Below are 23,617 nucleotides of genomic sequence, written 5' to 3' on the forward strand. Positions count from 1 at the left end.
ATTAGCTAGTCTTTGGCAGTGACCAGTATTTTCAATTTTCCATTATGGTTTTCCACTATTTTGTATGTGCCACTATATTTTGAGTGGATGTATAAACTCATCCGCAGTCTGTACAGATTTAGTCATATAAATGATAAAGAGAAATTGGTTTCCTGGTACTCCCAATTGTTTATAGAGAGATTCTATAGATATCCAATCATTTAATTTAATAAACTACTATCCCTTATTATAAACCAGACAGTATTCATGCTGTCATGATCGTTCGGCCATGCATCTACATGGGGTCACGCTTAATTTAAATACAACACGCCCACGACCTGCCTACTTTGAATTACACTCGCTTACGCCGGCCGATTTACGCTACGCCGTCGTAACTTAGGACGCAAGTGCTTTGTGAATACAGCACTTGCCTCTCTAAGTAGCGGCGGCGTAGCGTAAATAAGATACGCTACGCCCGCACAACGTAAAGCCGCCCTACGTGAATCTAGGCCTATGTGGATATTTTCCTTGGTTAATTAGGCTTACTCTCTAGCTAAACTCTGCCAGCCGCTTTGCCAAATGGTTTCACTTTACCCCTTGCTTGGTAAATGGGCCTTTTACAAATGGGCCTTTTACAGAGGGAGGTTTGTGATTACAGAATGCCTTTCTCGCCTTACAAATTCTAGAAAACATCCTTTGTTATGATCCAAAGGGAAATGACATTGAAGTCCAATATAGTTTATCTTGATATTGGTAAAAAGATGAGGGATGGACAGCCATGAATAAGCACTGAAGCCAGTGCGAAACGTCGGTATTCTCCTGTTCCTATTGCTGTGATCTGCTGTGTTCTTGCTGTTGATTTGAATAAAGACAACCTGTTTGGTTTGGAGTGCGGCTGTCCATCCCTCATCTTTTTACCAATATTTGCCTTAGTGCATTGCCTGCACCCTTGGAGTCCTATATTTTTGAAACGACCCTACAATAGACCTACCTTGAGCGGTGATCTTCTCTCTAGTTTATCTTGATACATTGAATTTGCTGTGGCTCTTGTCAAGTCAGCAAGTTGCCTTACTGTGTATAAAGACTGAGTCTAAGGAAAATCGATGTTTGAAACAGAACTGTCCTCAGTATCTGGCCTGACAACTGAAAAGTAGTTTTAAACATCCTTGAACAATGGACCTAGTTACAAATATCCAGTAGTGTGATTATCCCACAGGAACCCTTAACACAGCACCGGACCCTATTGAAGATTTGGGGAACTGATGCTTGCCATTTCTGGCCTTTTTCATGGTTAATATGGAAATTGCTGTTTTTGACGTGGGTAACCGGGCACTGCCATGGTGAACATGTACAATTCAGCAGGGAGAGGATCTTCATATGGCTTAAAGGGTAACATTAAATATTAAGGTTGTCCTGATACTAGTATCGGTACCGATGCCAAGCATTTCCCCGAGTACTTGTACTTTGAGGGGGGGGGATGCTCCGATGCTTCACCTGATACCTGGGCAGTCAGGGATGATCAGTGCGGTGGGGGGGAGTTACAAGCACCGATCTCCCTGCATAGATTTCAATACAGCCGGACAGCTTCTCCCCCGGACCCCCCCCTTTTTCAGCTGTTTTGGTGAAATCTATACATCGGTGCTTATAACACTCCCCCCCCCCCCCCCCAAAGCAACACCGATCACCACAGACTGTATCCTCCTCCAGTTTCCCCATCCGTGCTGCTCTTCCCCTCCGTGCTCTGTGTCCCCCCTCCGTGCTGCTGCTGTCCTCTGTTATTCTGCTCTCCCCCTCCATGCTTCTGCTGTCCCCCTCTGCGCTCTGTGTCACCCTCCATATCATCCTCCGCCCCCTCTGTCCTTGATCTGTCAGGATGGAGAGCAGAGGTAGGAGACGCTAAACCCGGCTCCTACCTTTTCCGAATGAACAGAGTCGGTGATCACTGTGTTGACGATGCTTCAGTTTATGAATGGAGAGGAGCCTCTGTCTCCTGTCCATTCATTTTCAGTGCAGCTGAAAAAGGGACTGAGGAATCTGTGTCCTTGGTCCCTTTCTGTAAGGGGAGATGTTGGAGGTCTGATAAGATCCCTGATATCTCACCAAAACCCCCCAACAGGGCTAAAAACAAAACAAAAATTGCAATAAATAATAACAATTGTAATAAACACTCCCCACCCCCCAAGAAAGCATTGTAAAAAAAACATAACAAAAAATTAGACATGTGCCACTGTCACATGACTTAAAACAAAAAAAGAATCGGTATTGGCGAGTACTTTTGGGTGGGAGGGGAGAAAGTATCGGTACTTGTACGCTGTCTTAAAAAAGTGGTATCTGGACAACCCTATTGAAAATGCATTCTTTTAAAGCGTAACTGCTTTTGAGAAAAAAACAATCCCCTCTGGGTGATCTAGGTGCACTGCAAGGATTTTAAGAAATGTTGTAGCAGATCCAGCCTGTTTCTTCTGTTAAGAAAAAACTGTAGGTTCTACCATGTCCTTTTTTAGAAGGCTGATTCCTGATTGGTAGTATCTGTGTTCGTTCATCAGCTGATGCACTTGCAGTGTTAAAATGAGGAAAGTTGCAATATCTGCATCCCTTTGATAAGTAATCCTTAGGCAAATTGCTGCAAAAATTATAATTTATGTTGCAAAGAATGCATAAAAATTCACTTGGGACAATCAGTGAGCCAATCGCACAAGCAGGAAATTGCCTTTCTGGGGAAATTCTGTATACTAACGTTGTACAGAAGGCCTCCAGATTGTCATATTGCATTGAATTATGCAGAAAATTACAGCAGCTGTATATTGAAAAGGAAATGATTTTTAAACTACAATAAAGCATGTCTAGCAATTGTGTATGTTAGGCTTTTTATAACATGTTCATTTTAAAAACACCTGTTCAAAAGTTTTTTTTTTTTCCACTCTATGGAATTAAAATAGTATGAACATAAATGTAAAAAAAGTTACACCCAAGCTCCTAAATCTACCAGCCCCCAATCCCCGGCCGAAAATAAATAAATAAAGGGCACACATGTAAACATATGCGTAGTTTGGGGGGGGGGGGCATAGTCATGAATATGTGTAGCACTATAGATATTTTCATATCGCCCACTGAAGTGAGTGCAGTCATTCTGGGCTCATTGTTCAGTTACTCTACACTGATGCACTTTAGTGCTTTTAAAGCGTCCCCTGTGGAAAATCTAAGACCAGAGTGCCTTAGCAAAATGCCTCAAAGTTGTCAAAAAATCGTACACAAGCCAGTGGGTGCATCAAGCCTGCCTTAAGTTGCACAAAGCCACTGGTTTCCATTGTGCATTATTAAAACCTTTTAGCTGCCTGCATCCCAATAACCTCATGGGGTTAATAAGGGGGACATCAAATGCCTGCAAAGCCTCCTTGTCTGCCCCTCCCCTGCCACTCTGTCAGCACTGGGGTCCCATTAGCTGAGTGTGGTCAACTGAAGGAGAAAAGCATTAGAATACTATGCAGGTCCAGTGTGCAAAGGTGTTTGCTTTGGAAGAATAAATCGCCTCTGTGGATGTTGCTGCACTATTCCAAATTATCTTAATTCATTTTTACTTGCATGTTTAGAATAAAGTGCTTCAAAATTAAAGGGTGCCTTGACTGAAAAAAGCAAGAGACACTGATATAGGACAGCCATTTTCCAACTGGGTTTCTTCAGGGGTGCCTTAACAAAATGTCTAACAAATACCCAACAATTGTATTCAAACCAGCAGGTGGACCAAGCCTGTCTATTATTGCGCAAAGTCACAAGTTTTTCATTGTGTACATCTACAACCTTCCAGCTGTCTTGTGTCCTAACAACTAATGATGTCATCAATTTATAAGGAGGACATTGGGTGCCTGCTTTCAGAAAATGTTTTAAGGCCTATTTTTTTTTTTTTTTAAACATTTGTGCATAAATTTACTCCAGATAGAAAAAGGTTGAACAATAAGGAGTTGCCATGCAAGAGGGAGGATGATAAAGATCCCTTCTTTCAAGGAACCTTTTCTCCATGTTAAGGCGACAAAGGCCACTTCTCACATCTCGGTCCTCAAGAGTCCTTGAGAGTCAGGTGTTTGTGGGTGAGGATGGCAGAGGATTTTTGGAATCTGTTTTATGCCTTGTTTCCACTGAACGGTTCGGGTCAGTATGTTTGGAATGGTTTAGAATGGACCGGTCTATTCTCGTGAGTGTTTCCACTGCAAATCGGAACGTCGGGACCATACATGATTTAGGAAAAATGCCTAGCGCGTCCACCAATCAGTGAGATGTATTTGTAGGTCCGCCCTAATGGAACCGTTCCATTTCTTTGGCCCCACATCTGAAGCAGGACCCAGAATGGTCCGGTACGGTTCGCTTTTATGGCACGCTTTCATAATGAAAACACCCAAAATAGCGAACCGTACCGAACCACTCAGTTGAAACGAGGCATAAGTGTACTGAAGCTCAAGTTATCAGCCCACCCTGTCAAATGAGTAGAGGGTACATTGGTACCCCTTATGTGTTCCCAAAGAATGTAAATACACACACTGACCTACCAAAAAAGTAAACATGTTAATCCAGTTATGCAAGTCCACCATCATTAGCGACAGGAATTCCTCATAAGGTGGTAGACTGTTACGCCACTGCACTACTGCCACTAAATGAAAGAATGCCCATTGCTGCTGGAATGTAAATCGCCAGGGAACCCTAGGGACATCATTGAGCAAAATTTGTCTTCCGTGATTCTGGATGGTTAGTTTTCAAACGGCAGCTGAAGATTTGGGTAGGCAAACTTGACAAAAGATGGTCGAAAACCTGAAGCACATCCTAACAATAATGTAGAAGACGCATAATAAACTATACAGATCTCAATATAAAAGGACTGTCCATCAATCCTCAAGCAACTTTATTACATGCTAAGTCCCAATGAGTTAGGTTATGCTCTAATCCATTTTCACTAGCATTTTGTTTTAGCCTTTTGAGCTCTGGAAGGTTTTACCCCTTCATAAACGGGACATTTGCTATTCAGCACAATGCTACTTTAACCACTTGCCGACTGCCTAACGTAGATATACGTCGGCAGAATGGCACGGGCAGGCAAAGCAACATACCTGTACATTGCTTTGAATCTGCCACCTAGTGGGTGCGTGCCCGCGGGACCCGCAGACTGTCTGCCGGTGTCCTGCGATCGTATCACGGAGCGGCAGAACGGGGAGATGCCTATGTAAACAAGGCATTTCCCTGTTCTACCTCGTGACAGGGGCAGGGATCTACTGCTCCCTGTCATCGGGAGCAGTGATCACTGTCGTGTCACTTGTAGCCCAGCCCCCTCAGTTAGAATCACTTCCTAGGACACACTTAACCCCTTCCTCGCCCCCTAGTGGTTAACCCCTTCCCTGCCAGTGTCATTTACACAACAATCAGTGCATTTTTATAGCAATGATCGCTGTATAAATGACAATGGTCCCAAAATAGTGTCAAAAGTGTCCGATGTGGCCGCCGCAATATCACAGTTAAAATAAAAATTCCAGATCGCCGCCATTACTAGTAAAAAAAAAATGAATGCCGTAAAAATATCCCTTATTTTGTAGACGCTACAACTTTTTTCCAAAATGATGTAGAAGTATACATATTGGCCTAAACTGAGGAAGACTTTTTTTTTTTATGGGGGGGGGGGGGAATATTTATTATAGCAAAAAGTAAAAAAGATTGCGGTTTTTATTTTTTTGCGCTTTTTTATTTTTTTGCGCTAACAAGAGCGACAATTTAAAAAAAAAAGCAGAGATGATAAAATACCACAAAAAAGCTCTATTTTGTGTGTGGGGGGGGGGGGAGGAGGACGTCAATTTTGTTTGGGTGCAATGTCGCACGACCGCACAATTATCAGTTAAAGTGACACCAACACAAAATGGCACATATATGTGAAGTGAAAGGAAATTGATAAATGGTTTTATAAATGAATATCTGTAAAGTGTGGCATGTATTTGTATATAGCCCCCTTTACTGATACCCCTAAGTAAAATCTAGTGGAACCAATTGCCTTCAGTTACCCAATTGGTAAATTAGAGTCCACCTGTGTGTATTTTGATCTTGGTGCCACTGTTTAGAGGTTTGTTAGAGAACTTTAGGGAGCAAACAGCATTATGAAGCCCAACGAACACATCAGGCAGGGATATACACTGGGTAGGGAATCTAATCTGATCTAATACAGCCATGAGTCTTTTTGGGAAAGATGCAACAAGTTTTTCACACCTGGATTTGGGGATCCTCTGCCATTCCTCTTTGCAGATCCTCTCCAGTTCTGTCAGGTTGGATGGTAAACGTTGGTGGACAGCCATTTTTAGGTCTCTCCAGAGATGCTCAATTGGGTTTAAGTCAAGGCTCTGGCTGGGTCATTCGAGAACAGTCACGGAGTTGTTGTGAAGCCACTCCTTCGTTATTGTAGCTGTGTGTTTGGGGTCATTGTCTTGTTGGAAGGTAAACCTTCGGCACAGTCTGAGGTCCTGAGCACTCTGGAGAAGGTTTTCGTCCAGGATATCCCTGTACTTGGCCAGATTCATCTTTCCCTCAATTTCAACCAGTCATCCTGTCCCTGCAGCTGAAAAACACCCCCACAGCATGATGCTGCCACCACCATGCTTCACTGTTGGGACTGTATTGGATAGGTGATGGGCAGTGCCTGGTTTTCTCCACACATACTGCTTAGAATTAAGGCCAAAACGTTTTCTATCTTGGTCTCATCAGACCAGAGAATCTTATTTCTTACCATCACCATCTTGGAGTCCTTCAGGTGTTTAGCAAACTCCAAGCAGGCTTTCATGTGTCTTGCACTGAGGAGAGGCTTCCGTCGGGCCACTCTGCCATAAAACCCCGACTGGTGGAGGGCTGCAGTGATGGTTGACTTTCTACAACTTTCTCCCATCTCCCGACTGCATCTCTGGAGCTCAGCCACAGTGATCTTTGGGTTCTTCTTTACCTCTCACACCAAGGCTCTTCTCCCCCGATGGCTCAGTTTGGCCAGATGGCCAGCTCTAGGAGGGGTTCTGGTCCTCCCAAACAGCTTTCATTTAAGGATAATGGAGGCCACTGTGCTCTTAGGAACTTTAAGTGCAGCAGAAATATTTTTGTAACCATGGCCAGATCTGTGCTTTGCCACAATTCTGTTTGAGCTCTTCAGGCAGTTCCTTTTTGACCTCATGATTCTCATTTGCTCTGACATGCACTGTGAGCTTATATAGACAGGTGTGTGGCTTTCCTAATAAAGTCCAATCAGTATAATCAAACACAGCTGGACTCAAATGAAGGTGTAGAACCATCTCAAGGATGATTAGAAGAAATGGACAGCACCTGAGTTAAATATATGAGTGTCACAGCAAAGGGTCTGAATACTTGGGATGGGACCATGTGATATTTCAGTCTTTGTTTTTTAATAAATCTGCAAAAATGTCAACAATTCTGTGTTTTTGTTCTGTCAATATGGGGTGCTGTGTGTACGTTGAGGGAAAAAATGATAAGAATTGAGTTAAAAAAAATAAATAAAATCTCACGGAGCACGGTTCATTCCCTTATCCGAAACTGACAGGCTGGGCAAGGAAAGTATTAATCGGAGAAGCAGCTAAGAGGCCTATGGTAACTCTGGAGGAGCTACAGAGATCCACAGCTCAGGTGGGAGAATCTGTCCACAGGACGACTATTAGTCATGCACACCACAAATCTGGCCTTTATGGAAGTGTCGAGAAGAAAGCCATTATTGAAAGAAAGCCATAAGAAGTCCTGTTTGCAGCTTGTGAGAAGCCATGTTGGGGACACGGCAACTATGTGAAAGAAGGTGCTCCTAGTCAAGTGAGACCAAAATTGAACTTTTGGTCTAAAAGCAAAACTATGTGTGGCGGAAAACTCGCTGCACATCACCTGAACACCTGGTGCCTTTTTTATTTGCCCTAGACCCTCTCCTCTGGGACATAGTCCTTACTGCAAAGCTACTATCCACAAAATAAATGCAATCACTATTGTGCTATAGTCTTACAATGCACAAAAATATCAGCTCATTGCACAACCTGATGCTTCTTAGGTTTGCCTGGTTCAATCCACAGGGATGCTTACAGCCCACAGCTCTGTGTCCATGCTGCTTACAGAAGGCTCTGGCGTGCTGGGCTTTTGAACCAGCCTCTTGGCGCCTGCACACAGGTGTCCTACATTGTGTACGGGCACTAGTAACCACTTTGGCCCTCCCCCATCCAAGTCTCTGGACAGCAAAAAGCGAGCTCCCGGTGCGTGCACATGCGCCGCTGTCATGGCGGCGCCCAAGGAGATGAAGTGGGAGAGATTACTGGGGGGCATCTTGTGGACCCCTATATGCATATCGTGGCAGAGCCTGCAGCGGAAGGAGGTGAGTGGTGTTATATTTGACAGACTTCACTGAGCATGTTATCCTGGAAGGCTATGTAAGAAACACCAGGTTGCACTTGCTCCCTCCAGTGGTGAGAACCAGGAAAGACATCCTACTCCAAGAAGATAATACATAAAAAATAAATTATCTTACCTGATCCACGCTGCAGGAAAGCTACCAAAAGTAGTTCCAGCTTTTACCCATCACGGCGGGCAAGTTGTGCCAACCTACAGGTTTACAAAGGGTTTTATTTGAGAAAACCTCATACCTGGACCTGTAGAAGACTCTGCCAGAAACTTTTCGTGCCACAGATGTATTGGTACACCAAAGTCTGGATCCCAGAGCCCAGACCTCCGCAGGGAGACATTACAGGCAAACCACCTTTCTTCTTACACGAGGCCCGGGTACCAACCATCTTAGGCCTTTGATATCAGCCCGAGGAATGGATCCGGTTATAGCTCCTAGGCCAGACCATCAAGAGAGCATTTTTCTTCTTGGCACATGTTGAACGTGACCAACCACCTTAACACTGACGAAAAACTGAGGTACACTCCATTTGGGAGGGGTTATATAGGGGAGGAAATCCATTCTAATTGGGTTTGCCAGTGTCCAATCACCTGTGGTGACTACATAACCCATTAAGTAATTAAGGCTCTGTGTCCCGTGATGTATGATCAAGAAAGTGTTCCTTCACGTCAAGAGGTTTTAGACCAGCTAGAAAACTGCAGATTTGAGCGATCGTGATTCATGGGGAAAATATTATTTATTATTATATGGTTCTTGTATATTTGTTTCAAACTTTCATACCCTGGATGTCTACTACAGGTCCCTGCAAGTGCTCCTGGCTCCTCCCCCTCTGTCCAGTGTCACCATGGGAAGCCACTTCTTATTGGGGCACTCGTGTGTGCGCTCTCACACCCGAGTCCTGCTGCTGCTGCGTCCATTGACACAAATCTTGGACTCGGCCCTGCTCCCTCATCACTGGCTTTGATTTATGGCACTAGGAACCAATGGCTCCCAAGCAATGCCAGTAAATCCCAGCAGTGAGGGAAGAGAAGATTAGCAGACGTGCACGGTGCTGGATTGAATAAAGGGGCTCAGGTAAGTAAAATGGGGCAACGGATCAGGGCTGTCTTAATGAGTGGGCACACCTGGCCACTGCCCAGGGGCCCTGCACTTTCCCCAAAACAGCTTGTGTTTGAGCCCACACTGCCCCAATATTGGAGTGCTGGGGGTATATCTGGGGTGTAGAGGGGCCATAGTGATGAATCAATCTAGCAGATATATTATATGTACAGGACAGCTTTGTTACTTTATGTAGTATTTTCTCACTGTTTCTTTGCTGTACAGAATGATTGTTCATGTAGTTAATGCGGAGCTCCACCCAAAAGGGAAGTGCTACTTGTCTGCCTCCTACCTACTTGATGTCTGTTTACCTACGCTGTCTCCATTGTAGGGGGAGCATTAATTTGTCCAGGGGCCCATGATGCTATTAAGATGGCCCTGGCGACTATGCTGACACCTAAACATTTTTTACCTTATTGCAAGGAATGCATTAAGGTATAAAATGTTTAGACTTTACACCAACTTTTAAGCCTTCTTAAGTTGTATCCCAGGAGCTGTCAATGCCAGGTTGCTGTATCAGGGTTTTATGAAAAATTACTGACTGCAGCTTTAATGAGTGGCGGATTTTAGTAACCCTTAATTACAAAATGACTTGTGTAGCAATTTAAATGCTATTTATTTAAAGCAATGTTTTCCTTATTTTGTGTTGCACATGCCCTTTGAGAAAATTTGCAAAAGTTCATGTGTCAAGCAGTTTAACACATTTGCACCATATACATATTTTTAAGAAGTGAAGGCGGTTCACTTTGAAACTATGAATTATTTTAGAAAAGTACATTTTAAAATGAACAACAAATTTGTGAAGTCTCAATGAGCAACCTAGTACAATGGTGGCAAAAGGCAAATATCACTGGTTCTTCCGCACTACACTAAAGGCTCCGTTTACACTGGATGCCAATGCGGCTTCCAGCAGGGGTTCTGGTTCACAGTTTCAGGTCTGATTTCGGGTCTGATTTCGGGTCTGATTTCGGGTCTGATTTCGGGTCTGATTTCGGGTCTGATTTCGGGTCTGAATTCGGACCTGAAATGGACCAAAAGTTGCACAGGGCTCCTGTGAAAATTTTGCCCCGGCGCTGCATCAGAGAAATGTGAACCGGCTCCATAGAGAGCCAGTCACATTCTCCTGCTATTGTGAATTGGATGTTGGGAACCCAGCAAAAAGAAAAAAAAAAACTAACCATAAACATGTCATACTTACCTGCTGTTTTTTTTGTTCAGAGCAGCCTTGAGCCCCCTCTACTATGGTTCTCTGCCGGCATTCCTAGCTCTGTTCTGAGTGCCCCAGTAGCAAGTTTCTCTATTGGGGCACTTATGTGGACTCGCACCAGAGCCGGGCTGTGTGCCTCTACTGCCATGCACGGTGCTGCTCGGCCCTGCCCCCTCCCCACAGGATTTAATTGACAGCAGCCAATGGCTAGCTGACTTTGACAGCAATGGTCCCGTTGCTGTGTCTCAGCCAATCAGAAAGGACCATTTTGGACAGCTGAGACACTTGTGGACATTGCTGGACAGAGGGACCTCAGGTAAGTATTAGATGGGCTAAGGGGGCTGCTGCACACAGAAGGCTCTTTTTCTTAATGCATAGAATGCATTAGGATAAAAAAAAAAAAACCTTCTCCCTCTGCAACGCCCTTTTCAGCCTGTCCCTGCTGAAGCAAACGATTTTTCAATTCATGCATGGCTGGCTTTAAACCTACAGCTTTTAAGGGTTTCCTAAACAATTACATTCAAGGCATGCCTGTAAATGTAACGGTTATGGTTGCTAGTGTGATTTTGTGTGCCTCTAAACTGAAATGTCAGTAATCAAATGGCTGGTGATATAGCTGATTACAGCTGCAGCTGCATGGCAACTGCAGATCAAACAGGCTATGATGGTAGCTTCCTTGGCTGCAAAGGATTAGTAGGGCTTGGTTCTTTATAAGGCTAGGCATGATCCCACAACGGAATGCATTTAAAAGCACAAAAAAATGTTGCAACAACCTTGTGCAGCTAAAGTGTTCTATTTTAATAGGCTGCGTGTAAAGAAGAAGCTCCAAACCGTCCCCGGAAATGGAAGCAGAGGACTCAGCAGGAGTAGAAATACAGCGACATCCCTGCACCCCCTGCTACAGTGGTGGCATCTACTTGGGGCGGGGTTGCTAGATAGCACTTTTAGGAATAAAAGCAATAAATGGGATTCGCAAGATATCCAAATGTAATACAACACTTGCATACGATTAAAATTTCCTTAAGTAGATATATTAAGATCAAAAAAAGCTACTACCAAAGTTACGTCTGTTTTTATTTGGATATCGGTGTGTGTGTGTGTGTGTGTGTGTGTGTGTGTGTGTGTGTGTGTGTGTGTGTGTGTGTGTGTGTTTTTTTAATAAATGTACTTTTTTTTTTTTTTTTTTTAACAGACTACTGGAAAATAATTTATTTAGAATAGGGATACCTCTTTTATACATAGTTTTCATATTAGTGTATTGGGCCAAGATAGATTTAGGAAACCGCGATCACATGTCAATTGGCTTCAGTATAAATGGCACAAATAGGAAACCCTTGTGAACAGACACTGAATTTCAAAAGAGCCAACTTGCCTAAACTACAAACCTTGCTAGAAGATATAAATTGGGATAAAATCTTAAACAGAATATGGATGAGAGATGGGTTTGCTTTAAGAGCATATTAAATAAGGGCATTAGCCAGTGCATCCCATTGGGGAAATAAATTTAAAAGGGCGAACAAAAGTCCTCGATGGCTTAACGCTAATGTAAAAATGCATATAAAGCAAAGGAGAAGACTTTACAAAGAATGCAACAAGAGATGTAAGGGTGCAATTAGAGTAGCTAAGATAGAACATGAAAGACGCATAGCACATTGGAGCAAAAAAAAAAAATCCCCAAAAAGTATATAAACAGTAAAAAGGACAGACCATATTGGTCCCATAAATAATGAGGAAGGACATCTGGTTACTAAGAATGGGGAAATGGCAGAGGTATTTAATTTATTATTCTCCTCCCATTCTTCACAAGGGAATTGGCGGGTGGGGGGGGGCCCTCAACCAAAACTACAGTGTTTGTCCTCATGGCTAGCAGAGGATAGACTTGGGAAACTTAAAATTTAATAAATCGCTGGGATCAGATGGCTTGCACCCGAGGGTACATGGGGAACTCGGTCAAGTAATTGCCAGACCATTGTTCCTAATTTTTAGTGACCGTCTACTGACTGGAATGGTACCAGCTGATTTGAGAAAAGCCAATGTAGCGCTAATAATTTAAAAAGGACCAAAATACATCCCTGGGAATTAGACGAGTTGGCCTAACCTCAATAGTATGCAAGCTCTTGGATGGTGAGGAACTATATACAAGATTTTAGAAATGAAAACTGTATCATTAGCAGTAATCCGCATGGATTCATGAAGAATCGTTCTTGCCAAACCAATCTATTGGCCTTCTATGAGGAGATGAGCTGCTATCTAGATAAAGGAAAGCCCGTAGACGTGGTCCATCTTGATTTTTCAAAAGCATTTGACACCGTTCCTCATACGTTTACTGTACAAAGTACGGTCCATTGGCATGGACCATAGGGTGAGTACGTGGATTGAAAACTGGCTAAAAGGGCGAGTTCAGAGGGTGGTGATAAATGGGGAATGGTCAGGGGTGGGAAGTGGAGGGGTTTTGTGCTGGGACCAATCCTGTTTAATTTGTTCATAAATGACCTGGAGGATGGGGTAAACGGCTCAATCTCTGTATTTGCGGACAACACTAAGCTAAGCAGGGCCATAACTTCTCCGCAGGATGTGGAAACCTTGCAAGAAGATCCTAACAAATTAATGGAGTGGGCAACTACTTGACAAATGAGGTTTTAATGTAGTAAAATGCATTTGGGTGGCAAAAATACGAATGCAGTCTACTCACTAGAGGGTGACCCTCTGGGCAAATCTAGGATGGAAAAGGACCTGGGGGTTCCTAGTAGTAGATAGGCTCAGCAATAGCATGCAATGCCAAGCTGCTGCTAACAAAGCAAACAGAATATTGGCATGCATTTTAAAAGGGGATTAACTCCAGGGATAAAGTAAAAGCTCTCCCACTCTGCAATACTTTGGTTCGGCCTCCCCTGGAGTATGCTGTCAAGTTCTGGGCACCAGTACTCTGGAAGGATGTACTGGAAATGGAGCAATTGCAAAGAAAGGCAACAAAGCTAATAAAGGGTCTGGAGGATATAGGTTGTGAAGGAAGCTTGTGAGCACTGAACTTATTCAGTGCTTGAGAGGGGATATGATTTCAATTTACGAATGACATACTGGTGATCCCACAATGGGGATAAAACTTTTTTTGCGGAAGGAAGCTTAACAAGACATGTGGCCACTCACTAAAATTAGAAGAGAAGAGGTTTTAACCTCAAACTGCGTAGAGGGTTCTTTACTGTAAGAGCAGCAAGGATGTGGAATTCTCTTCCACAGGCGGTGGTTTCAGCGGGCATCGATTGTTTCAAAAAACTATTTAGATAAGCACCTGAATGACCTCAACATACAGGGATATACAATGTAATACTGACATAATATTGTCCAGCAATGTCTTTTTTGAAACTTGCCTACTATGTAATTACCATGTTTCTGTTGTTGGGTTTTTAATTTTCTATATACATATGTTTTGTATTTATCCACAGTATTTGGTATGACTGACTAAGGCACTGTTACTGATTATCTTTAGGAAATAAGTTTCATGAGTTTTTTTTTGGGGGGGGGGGGTTCTCGTGAAGACTGCTCATGAAGCTTGGAGGCTCTATAAAACTTACATTGATGGTAATATCTGCTTTTTAAAGGGGGAGGAACCCCTGAAACCCAGAGCTAGGTTGCTACCACTGTAGCGGAGCTATGAATATGTTGCTGTATTGGAACACCTGGTGGGTGCTCTGCTTCCATATGTGTTTGGAGCTTCCTCAAATGCAACCTTGCTACTGACCACAGAGGGCTACTAATGATCCCTGCTTTACAGGCTTTTCTATATGTGCAACTACATAACTTGTGAGTGAAATACTGTATTATTAAAGTGTACTAATATTCTTGCACAAGGTTGTCGAGCTGCATTTTCTGCTTTATCTTCGCAATTTTTGAAAAGTGAATGCTGGTAAATGAGACGCTCTGTTCGCTTTAAAAACCCAGTCATGGAAGGAAGAAATTTAAAACCGGAACTTTAACAGTAACCATTCTCAAACTGTTAAGGGTAAACAAAAGAACATACATTCCACATTAATTATTATTATGGCAGCAGGGTGTGCTGAAAATTCTCCAGCATTGCGCCTGCTTCATCATGCTGGAGGTAGCCATTTTGTTGAAGCACAGAGGAGTCACTTCCTTAGAAAACTCTCTTTTCAACTTTGATTGTATTGGCTTAGATGGAGGGGAAGGCTAACAGTTTTACAGTGCTGAAGTTTCATAGGACGGTAGCCTTTGAGGCAGAAAGGGCATATTCAGGGCTCTCAGAGAATTGTCCATGTCACTGGGGAGTGTTGTGGCAGGACCCTCCCACTCCACAGTCCAGCAAAAGAAGAATTGGGTACTGGTGTGTCATGTGTCCATAGCTTCTGGTTCAATCATGTTTTATTTAAAATAAAGTAACAAGGGAAAGCACCAGATCCGCATGCAGGGGCTAGAACTGACATGGTTACAGTAAGACTTATGCGGTGCAAATACAGGGTGGAAAATCATCAGTATTCAAACCTAATGAATATGAACACCAGAAAAGGGACATCCAGGAAAGCTCCATGTAGCTAGTAAGCATAAACCTCAACATATTAAGTAGCAGACAACTATGCAAAAAGGTCATGTAAAAACCAAGAGAGGGGAGCAGAGTCCCATCAAGACAAAAGGAGAACAAAGGGAAGGAAGCAAAAGGAAAGACGAGGCAAGGACAAGAGAGGGGGGGGGGGTGGGGGAATAGAGAGACTGGCTCGGGATCACCAGGGACGTCCATCATGGACATCCCACACTGTTCAGAGGGAGTTTGTTCATGGGAATGTGTTCACATATTCAAGAACATATATTTGGTCCATGTAGGCATTTTTAAGCTTTTGGAATAAATATGGTGGGTAAATTTTTAATTCCTCAGTTCGCAGAACTTTTTTTACCAACATTTGCTGTAATGTTTGCTCCGCTTCCTTAGTAAATCGGCTCTGGAATCTATAAGCACTACACAATGCTATCCATAAACCAAAAAAAAAAATACTGTATTTTCCGGTGTATAAGACGACCCCCTAATCCGAGGCTTCCGACTCTTCATATTTCTTCCTTCTGGAGCCATATTCTTCTTCCATCTTGCTGGAGCCAATCACAACGAGTGATGTATTCTTTTAATGAATACAAAGCCTGCTTGGATTGTAACATCATCAGCCCACATCTCTGACTCTCAAAGCCAATCCGAGCAGGCTCTGTATTCATTTGAATACATCGGTCACTGAGATTGGCTAAGCGGTATATACTGTATGTAGATGAAGCAACATACAGTATTACCGCACATCCAGCAGGCATCCTGACCTGGCGTATAAGACAACTCCTGCTTTTTGGCCTGTTTTTTTAAGTGTAAAAGGTAGTCTTATATGCCAGCAAATACAGTATATACCTTTTCATATTACAAAGACTGTCTCATTGTAATCTGGTTCAGGAAAACAAAATTGCCATCTAATGTGTGTTTAGGCTTGCATAATTGAGAAGAAATGCCATGATGGGGAATATCAATGTTTTTTATGAGTTTGTGGTTTTTCAATGGTAGTTGGACTATAGATTGAACTGCACAAGAATGAAATCTGCTTTTCGGTCTGGCATATACTATGTTTACTTAGAAGTGGAGGCAGGTTAGGGGAAGGAAGGAAGTTAAAACCCTAACTTTTCCTATTGAGTACAAAGAAGGTAGAATTCAAAACAATTAATACAAAGCTCAGTTTTCAAAAACTTTAGTAGCACATTACTTTTAATGTAAGCTTTCTACATACAAAAAATTATGGTATCATGACTGATCTTCAAGGTTCAACAAATTGAGCTGTTTAATCACATCAACCATTACGTATCCTCTGTTCACCTTCGTAGACTTCATAGAATGTGAGAGTATTCACACAACAATCACTGTACTTTTACAAGAATTTTAAACTATAAAGCTAGGTTCACACCTATGTGGTTTGAGGTGTGTGTTTTTGTTGAGGGGAAAAAAAACTGAGCATCCGGTTGTTAAGAAGTGGGCAGCTGCTGCATCCTTAACAACCGGTCAGCTGATAAAATGAGAAGACAAACGCGTGCCCCCCAACCATACCAGTCCCTTTATGTCTGGGATGGATTTTCAAAGGAACCCCCTGGCCAAAAAAAAAAAAAAACCTTATCTGAGCATGCAGTTTGGCAGGACAGTAAAGAGGGGGGGGGGGTGAGTGAGCGCCCCAACTATCCTGGACCATACCAGGCCACATGCCCTCAACATGGGTGGGGTGCTTTGGAGCCCCCCACCCCAAAAAAAACACCTTGTCCTTGGGGGACAAGGGCCTCTTTCTGACCACCCTGGATGGTGGTTGTGGGGATCTGAGGGCAGGGGGCTTATCGGAATCTGGAAACCCCCCTCCCCCTCGTTGTACCCCTACCTATTTAAAAAAAAATCAAACATTAAGACTGGAGGCAGTTTTTAACAATTACTTTTATTAAAAAATAAACTATGTCCCCTGATTGTAGATCCACCCAAAAGGGCAAGCTCTGCTTGTCTCCCACTGCCTGGGATCATTATGTATTCCATTAGGTTGTGTATTACCATACCAATGTCAAACTACCTAAAGGTCAGGGTCTTTGGGAGTCTCCTACCCCAGCACAGAGTATGATACAAAAGAAAAATGTCTGTTCATCACAGGCTGTTGCAATGATTTCAGGCATCCATTAGTCTTTACCAGCGTCCTCTTTTGCAAGCAATTTAAAAAAAACATGATTAACCTCAAACTGAAATAACTACCATATTGGTTTCCCTTTTATTTTTTGTGGAAGCACAGAGTAACCGTTTAGGTAGGACTACTAATTTGCTAGATCTGCCTTAGCACTAGTCACAAAAGCAATTGGTAAAATGTGAAACACTGGAAGCCAGAGCAGTGCTTTTCAAAGAGTATTTATTAGCTCTTAATGACTAGATTTCAGCAGAAGTGTAGCATTCATGACTTGCATACTATGTAATGTGCTTGGTCTATTTATTTCTTATAATTTCTGGGATATAGAGAAACGTGAATTTTAACAAGACCGATTTCAGGTGCAAAGTGGTGCGCCAAAACTGTTTTTTTTTTTCTATTAAACTTCACAAATCTGGTTTTGCCTATATCAAAATTGCATTGGTCCACCAAAAGCAATCTACACAGGACCTAAAGTAAATCTATGCAGTAAGAAACATGGGGGTTGTTTCTCCTGCTTCTAAAAATGTTAGCTGCATAGCTATTTACAACCTCACTTTTGAGTTGCTGACCAGCAACCAGTAAGCAGCAGGCAAACTCTCTGCTTACCAGGTTAGCAATTTGGCAAAGTAATGAAGCCATTGGATCACCGTGACAGCCAGGCTGCTCACCTTTCATCAATGGCAACCTAAAATCTTTCAAGGAAGGATCTTTGCTGGAATTTTCACTCTTTTTTTAATATGGTCATTGTACTGTACAATGAGGGGTATGAACAGTGGGAATCTGACTTTTTTTTAATCCAGTATGTGTTGTTGTTTTTTTTTGGGGGGGGGGGAGGTAGGTAGGTAGGTAGGGAGAACCACTGCTTGAGCTAGTCCCAGTGTTGCCTAATATATCACCGTTGGTATAATGGACAATAAAGATTCTAATTGTAGCTTTTTAAAAAACAAAAAATGTAATGTTTTGACAAATGACAAATATTGAAGAGGGGCAAGATTTGTTTCCTTTTTAAGGATCCCTTTTTTAATGCTGGTCATCGATGTGTATTATTCATGCTGGGAAAGGTGAGACTTCTATCTCAAATTGCTGCCAAAGAATGCTGCACATGCACAAAGAAACTGTGCACGCACACGCTCTTTCTAATGAACCCCAGCATGAAATATTTTTTTAGTAGTACTACATTTTGACACATCATCTACAGCTAGCTAACTGCTTTTTTTTTTTTTTTTTTCCCCTTCTACTTTAGTTGCTGGTCATGATTCTGTTGAAGATGCTACTGCATGCATGGAGTTAATGCTCTGGAAAGTAAAAGAGGACACAAAAGGGCGGCGATAGAAATTCTACATCTGTTTATTTAAAAATTAAAAGCACTTATGTACCTTCTGTATACTATCATTGTCAACATTTTTGATATGCCTATTCTGCTGATATCTTTAAATTGTTTATCTGTGAGCTTTGAACTAGCACTTGTTTTGTCTCCTTGCATCCTCTTCCCTTCCCTGACCTAGATGCTGTATGAACATTTCAACTGCTGCTTTCTCAATCTGCTTACTCAAAATTGATCTTCATGTTTTTAGTAGCTGGAGCTTTAAGCTACTTTTTTTTTTTTTTTTGGAAATTGTACCTAAATGAGAAATGCAGGGGTGCTGTAGCAGCTTTGATGGAAAGTATGCTACCAGTGAAAGACAATAACTGCTCCCGATTTCAAAATAAATATTTAAGCATGTGTGAATTTATTTGGACTATGGTATAATAGATTACACCTGGACAAACTCTAGTAAACAATGCCCAGTAGAAGGCTTTTGTTGAATACTAGTCTATCTGATCCCTCCCTGGTATGTCGGGATGACTTCTGGCACATTTTAAATACAATGCAAAACTGCCTTGGGGTCCATTGACACCATTTGTGTTGTTGTGCCACTCATTGTGAATCACGCCTTAACGCATCTTCAAAATGTACATGTGCTGTAATGCAGCACGCTGTATGGTGTTCTGTGTGTTAAGCTGTGAAAATGCAGCCATCCCCACATTTTTGTGCTTGATGGTGCAATTCAGACTATTTTATTTTGAATAGAATGTTTACTACAGCACACCACAATGGGTATCAAAAATAGATTAACATGGCCATTGCAGCATAACATGTTCTGGTGTGAATGAGCCCTTAACCCTGGAAGGAAAAAATAAATAAATATTTGCTTTTTTTGCATTGTTTTAGGGTTCATGAGATAAGGTCACAAAGGGAAAGTTGAATTCTCATTGTTTGTGGTATAACACCTGCCCATCAGCATGGGCATCCGCTCCATAGGGCAAGGGGGGTCGTTTGCCCCCCCCCCTGGAATCGCCAGGGAGAGCCAGGAGCAGGTCTGAACTGGCCCTGGGGCCGATTTAAGCAGTGACTGCAGCGCTCCCCTCTAGTTGTCCCTTATTTAGAGTGCCTGTCCCTCTTCTGGAATCAAATCCATTTGTCCCTAATTCCAAAAGGTTCCTCTTTTTGACCTGAAATAAATATAGTGTAGTGTTTCAGTCAAGGGAAAGGGGTGATGTGTAATGTAAAGGGGTCCAGTGATGTAGGGTGCTGTGTAATGTAAAGGGGTCCAGAGCTGTGGGGTGCTGTGTAATGTAAAGGGGTCCAGAGGTGCAGTTGTGGAGAGGGGTACACAGTAGTGACAAAGAGATATTGAAAGATGCAGGGGGCACAGTGGGGTGTTTTTACATTTTAACGTGGGGGGCGCGCTTTTAACCCGCGCTAGAGGTTCGAAGAAAGGGTAAAATGCGACTGTGTATCGCCGCTGCCGAAGCGCCCCCCTATGAAAAAATTTCAGCGGACACCCATGCCCATCAGTTAGTTATTTCACATTAGACTGAAATAAAAATAAAAATACAAGCTTCAGATAGAATTTGAGTAATGAAGAGGAATCTTGACTTGCACCACTTGTGATGTTACTATGGCTGCTTGTCCTGCCTTGCTCTTCAAGTTGCAAAATCCAGCAACTGTGTAGGTCAAAGCTAGTAATGGCTTTCATGCTGTTATTATAGACTATATCTTCATGGCATTATTTTATACCACTATAATAATTTTGTTTCTGTTAGTGTGAATAGTCTTATTCCTTTCAGCTATAGAAGTATTGCCACAGATGCAGTTTTTGTGTAATTCTTTAATAATTATAAACATAATCTATAGTGTTAGCTGTAACAGAAAAGTTGTATCACTAATACAATATTTTTCCTATTACCACGAGTTACTATGCATTTTAGTTAATTTGAAAAGAAAACCTATTTACACAGCTCTATAAAAAAATTTACAGGTGTAGTACAAAAAATATATTCTAGAGACATTGTCAGACAAAACACAATATTGCACACCCAAATCCTGTTTCAGTTGAGGCACTGGTCGTTATGCAGCTTCTTCGGCTGAGCAATCTATGCCGGCATAGGCAAACTTCTCGTATAGTGTTGTATTCACATAGGTCTGCAAAAATAAAGTATTCACAAATATATATAGCAATTTATAAACTATTAAAAAGCAATTAACTGTTTAAAAATAAAACTGGTGAAATTGTTATCTTCTATAGTAAGATGGACCTATCCTTTAAAGGGGTTGTAAAGGTAAATGTTTTTTCACCTTTAATGCATTCTATGCATTAAGGCGAAAAAACATCTGACCGCACCGCCCCCCCCCGAGCCCCCGTTTTACTTACCTCACCCCTCGAAAGTCCTGTGCTCGTCCCCATCATCCTCTTCGGTTCCCAGCCTGGCCGTTGATTGGCTAGGCTGGACAGATTGATGGCAGCGCAGCCATTGGCTGGTGCTGCTGTCAATCACATCCAATGATGCGGCGTGCCGGGGGGGGGGCAGGGCCGAGCCGAGTGATACAGTCGGCAGCTATGCCCACCGCTGTATCACGGGAGCACGCCCACAAGAGCTTTCCACCATGCGAGCTCGCTCGCATGAAGGTGGAAATCTCTTGCGGAGGGGGAGCCATGACAGCCTCCGAGGGACCCCAGAAGACTTTTGAGCAGGGACACTGGGGCAGATTCAGAAAGAGATACGACAGTGTATCTCCTGATACGCCATCGTATCTCTGAGTTCTGCCGGTCGTATCTATGCACCTGATTCATAGAATCAGGTTACGCATAGATATCCCTAAGATCCGACAGGTGTAAGTGACTTACACCGTCGGATCTTAGGCTGCAATTTCACGCTGGCCGCTAGGTGGCGCTTCCGTTTGTATACGCGAGGAATATGCAAATGACGTCGTTTGCGTTCGGCTTTTTCCGGCGTATAGTTACCCCTGCTATATGCGGCGTATCCTATGTTAAGTATTGCCGTCGTTCCCGCGCCGAGTTTCGAATTTTTTACGTCGTTTGCATAAGTCGTTCGCGAATACGAATGGACGTAATTTACGTTCACGTCGAAACCAATGACGTCCTAGCGACTTCATTTAGAGCAATGCACGCTGGGAAATTTTATGGACGGCGCATGGATGCGCCTGATTTAAATTTTACACGCCCCCTAGCCGCGGAATTTGAATTCCGCTGGGGGATTTACGATACGCCGCCGCAAGTTTACAGGCAAGTGCTTTCTGAATAAACCACTTGCCTCAAAAACTTGCGGCGGCGTAACGTAAATCTAAAGATCCGCTCACCTATCTGAATCTAGCCCACTGTGTGCAAAACTAGCCACACAGTGGAGGTAAGTATAACATGTTTGTTATTTAAAAAAAAAAAAAAAAAAAAACACATTTAACTTTAGTGTCGCTTTAAATTGACACTTCATATTAAATTGGAATATGTAAGATAGACATTCAGCGCCAGACAGCTAAACCTAATAAAAGCTTGTTCTGCAGCCTTGTGTGCATTAAAGAGAGGAAGAGGAGGACTGTGGGTGCTTACTGTCTTGAGGGAAACGACAAAGTGCCTAGAATGGAATGATTTTCTTCCAAGAAAGCTTGGCTGGGGAATTGTGGACCGGGTTGTTGGAGTGTCTACAAACATTTCTATTCTGACCATAAACTATTGGATTATGTAAACCAATTACAACCACTTTAGGGGCTTAATGGACTTTTGTTAAAAGTGTTTTGCACCCCCGCACAAGTCTATGGGAATACAAACCTGATTAAATGCAGGTCAACTACAGGTTAAATACACCTATCAATTCTGAATGATTTCAGCAGTGTGCTAAGATGATCAAAACAAGCTCAAAGAACGTTACCAATGTCACAAGCTCTATGGCTAACAAGCATCTGTTCATAGTCTGTTGTTTTGTTTAGCCGAATGATGAGCTACAATGGGTTTTTGCCACATACGCAGAAAATGACAAACTGTAGTATACATTAAAACTAACGTGATACATTTTTTTTTTTTTTTTTTTTAGATGTGTACTTTATCTACACTTTTGAATTTGTATTTACCTTTCTTTCCTCTAGCATTTGCGTCAGAGACATCAGAATTTTGGCAAATGACGGTCGTTCATATGGCTTCTCTCGCCAGCATTGCCGCATAAGATCATGCCTTCAAAATATATTTGAAAAAAAATTACAGATTATTTTTCATATTGGTTACACATGTATTTTTCTGTGTTAGCCATTGAAAATGAATGGATTTTACAAAATATATGAAAGGTTAGCCAAAATCATTGATAGATCTTTGGTTGTAAGAGCCTACGCCTTGGAAATGCTAGTAAATGCCTTAAATGATAGTGTCAGAGTATATCTTACATAAGAGGAACATAACGTTATATAGCGATTTCGGATCTATACAATTGCCAAATTAGTGTTATTAACCAGTTGTGGAATAAGGGTGTGTAACATGTTCCCAGAAAACATCAATAAAATGCACAGGACACACACCCTGTCCCTTTCTCCCTGCTGCTCTTGCCAAATGTGAAAATAACAGCTTGGACTTAAGACTCGTACACACGCTTAGATTTTCGGATGACCAAATGTCCATTTTTTGTGGCATGCTAGTCTTGTGTCGAAAGTGAAGAGGATACTCACAATACGAAAATTTTCGTATGACAGAATACAACGTTAGAAGTGTTGTAATGTGTTGAATAGTTTTGTATGTATTCTTTCGTTCCTGAGCATGCGTAGTCTTGTGTCTTTTTTCAACCAGACTAACTACATATAACTAGGTAACAACAGTGGCTGCAGAGCTTCTGAACGGTGTTCAATACATTGTTTGGGACTGTCAGATAAACAATGGACTCCATTCTGAGAACCAGATAACATGCGGTATGTAAGTGTCCAGA

At 42.3% G+C, this 23,617-nt stretch overlaps 2 protein-coding genes across 3 annotated transcripts in view; one reads left to right on the top strand and one right to left on the bottom strand.

The window, feature by feature from the left end:
* The window catches only part of LOC120944825 (RNA exonuclease 1 homolog), a 104,713-nt gene extending 85,283 nt beyond the window's left edge, over positions 1 to 19,430 (top strand). Inside the window, exon 16 of one of the 2 annotated variants that reach the window (XM_040358610.1) lies at positions 18,615 to 19,430. In XM_040358610.1, the coding sequence (XP_040214544.1) occupies positions 18,615 to 18,703 (89 nt within the window). In that variant the 3' untranslated portion in view covers positions 18,704 to 19,430. Of the gene's footprint in view, positions 1 to 11,489; positions 11,673 to 18,614 lie in introns of those variants that run through there. The other variant, XM_040358611.1, reaches the window with a different exon arrangement.
* A 1,075-nt stretch (positions 19,431 to 20,505) lies between these two features.
* TEK (TEK receptor tyrosine kinase) overlaps positions 20,506 to 23,617 on the bottom strand; it is a 153,104-nt gene continuing 149,992 nt past the window's right edge. The window contains exons 22-23 of the mRNA XM_040358613.1: positions 22,779 to 22,878; positions 20,506 to 20,837 (exon numbers count right to left, since the gene is read on the bottom strand). Coding sequence (XP_040214547.1) covers positions 20,763 to 20,837; positions 22,779 to 22,878 — 175 coding nt within the window. The 3' untranslated portion in view covers positions 20,506 to 20,762. The remainder of the gene's footprint in view (positions 20,838 to 22,778; positions 22,879 to 23,617) is intronic.

This window comes from Rana temporaria, chromosome 1, assembly GCF_905171775.1.
Source record: "Rana temporaria chromosome 1, aRanTem1.1, whole genome shotgun sequence".
In the NCBI taxonomy this organism is placed as follows: domain Eukaryota; kingdom Metazoa; phylum Chordata; class Amphibia; order Anura; family Ranidae; genus Rana; species Rana temporaria.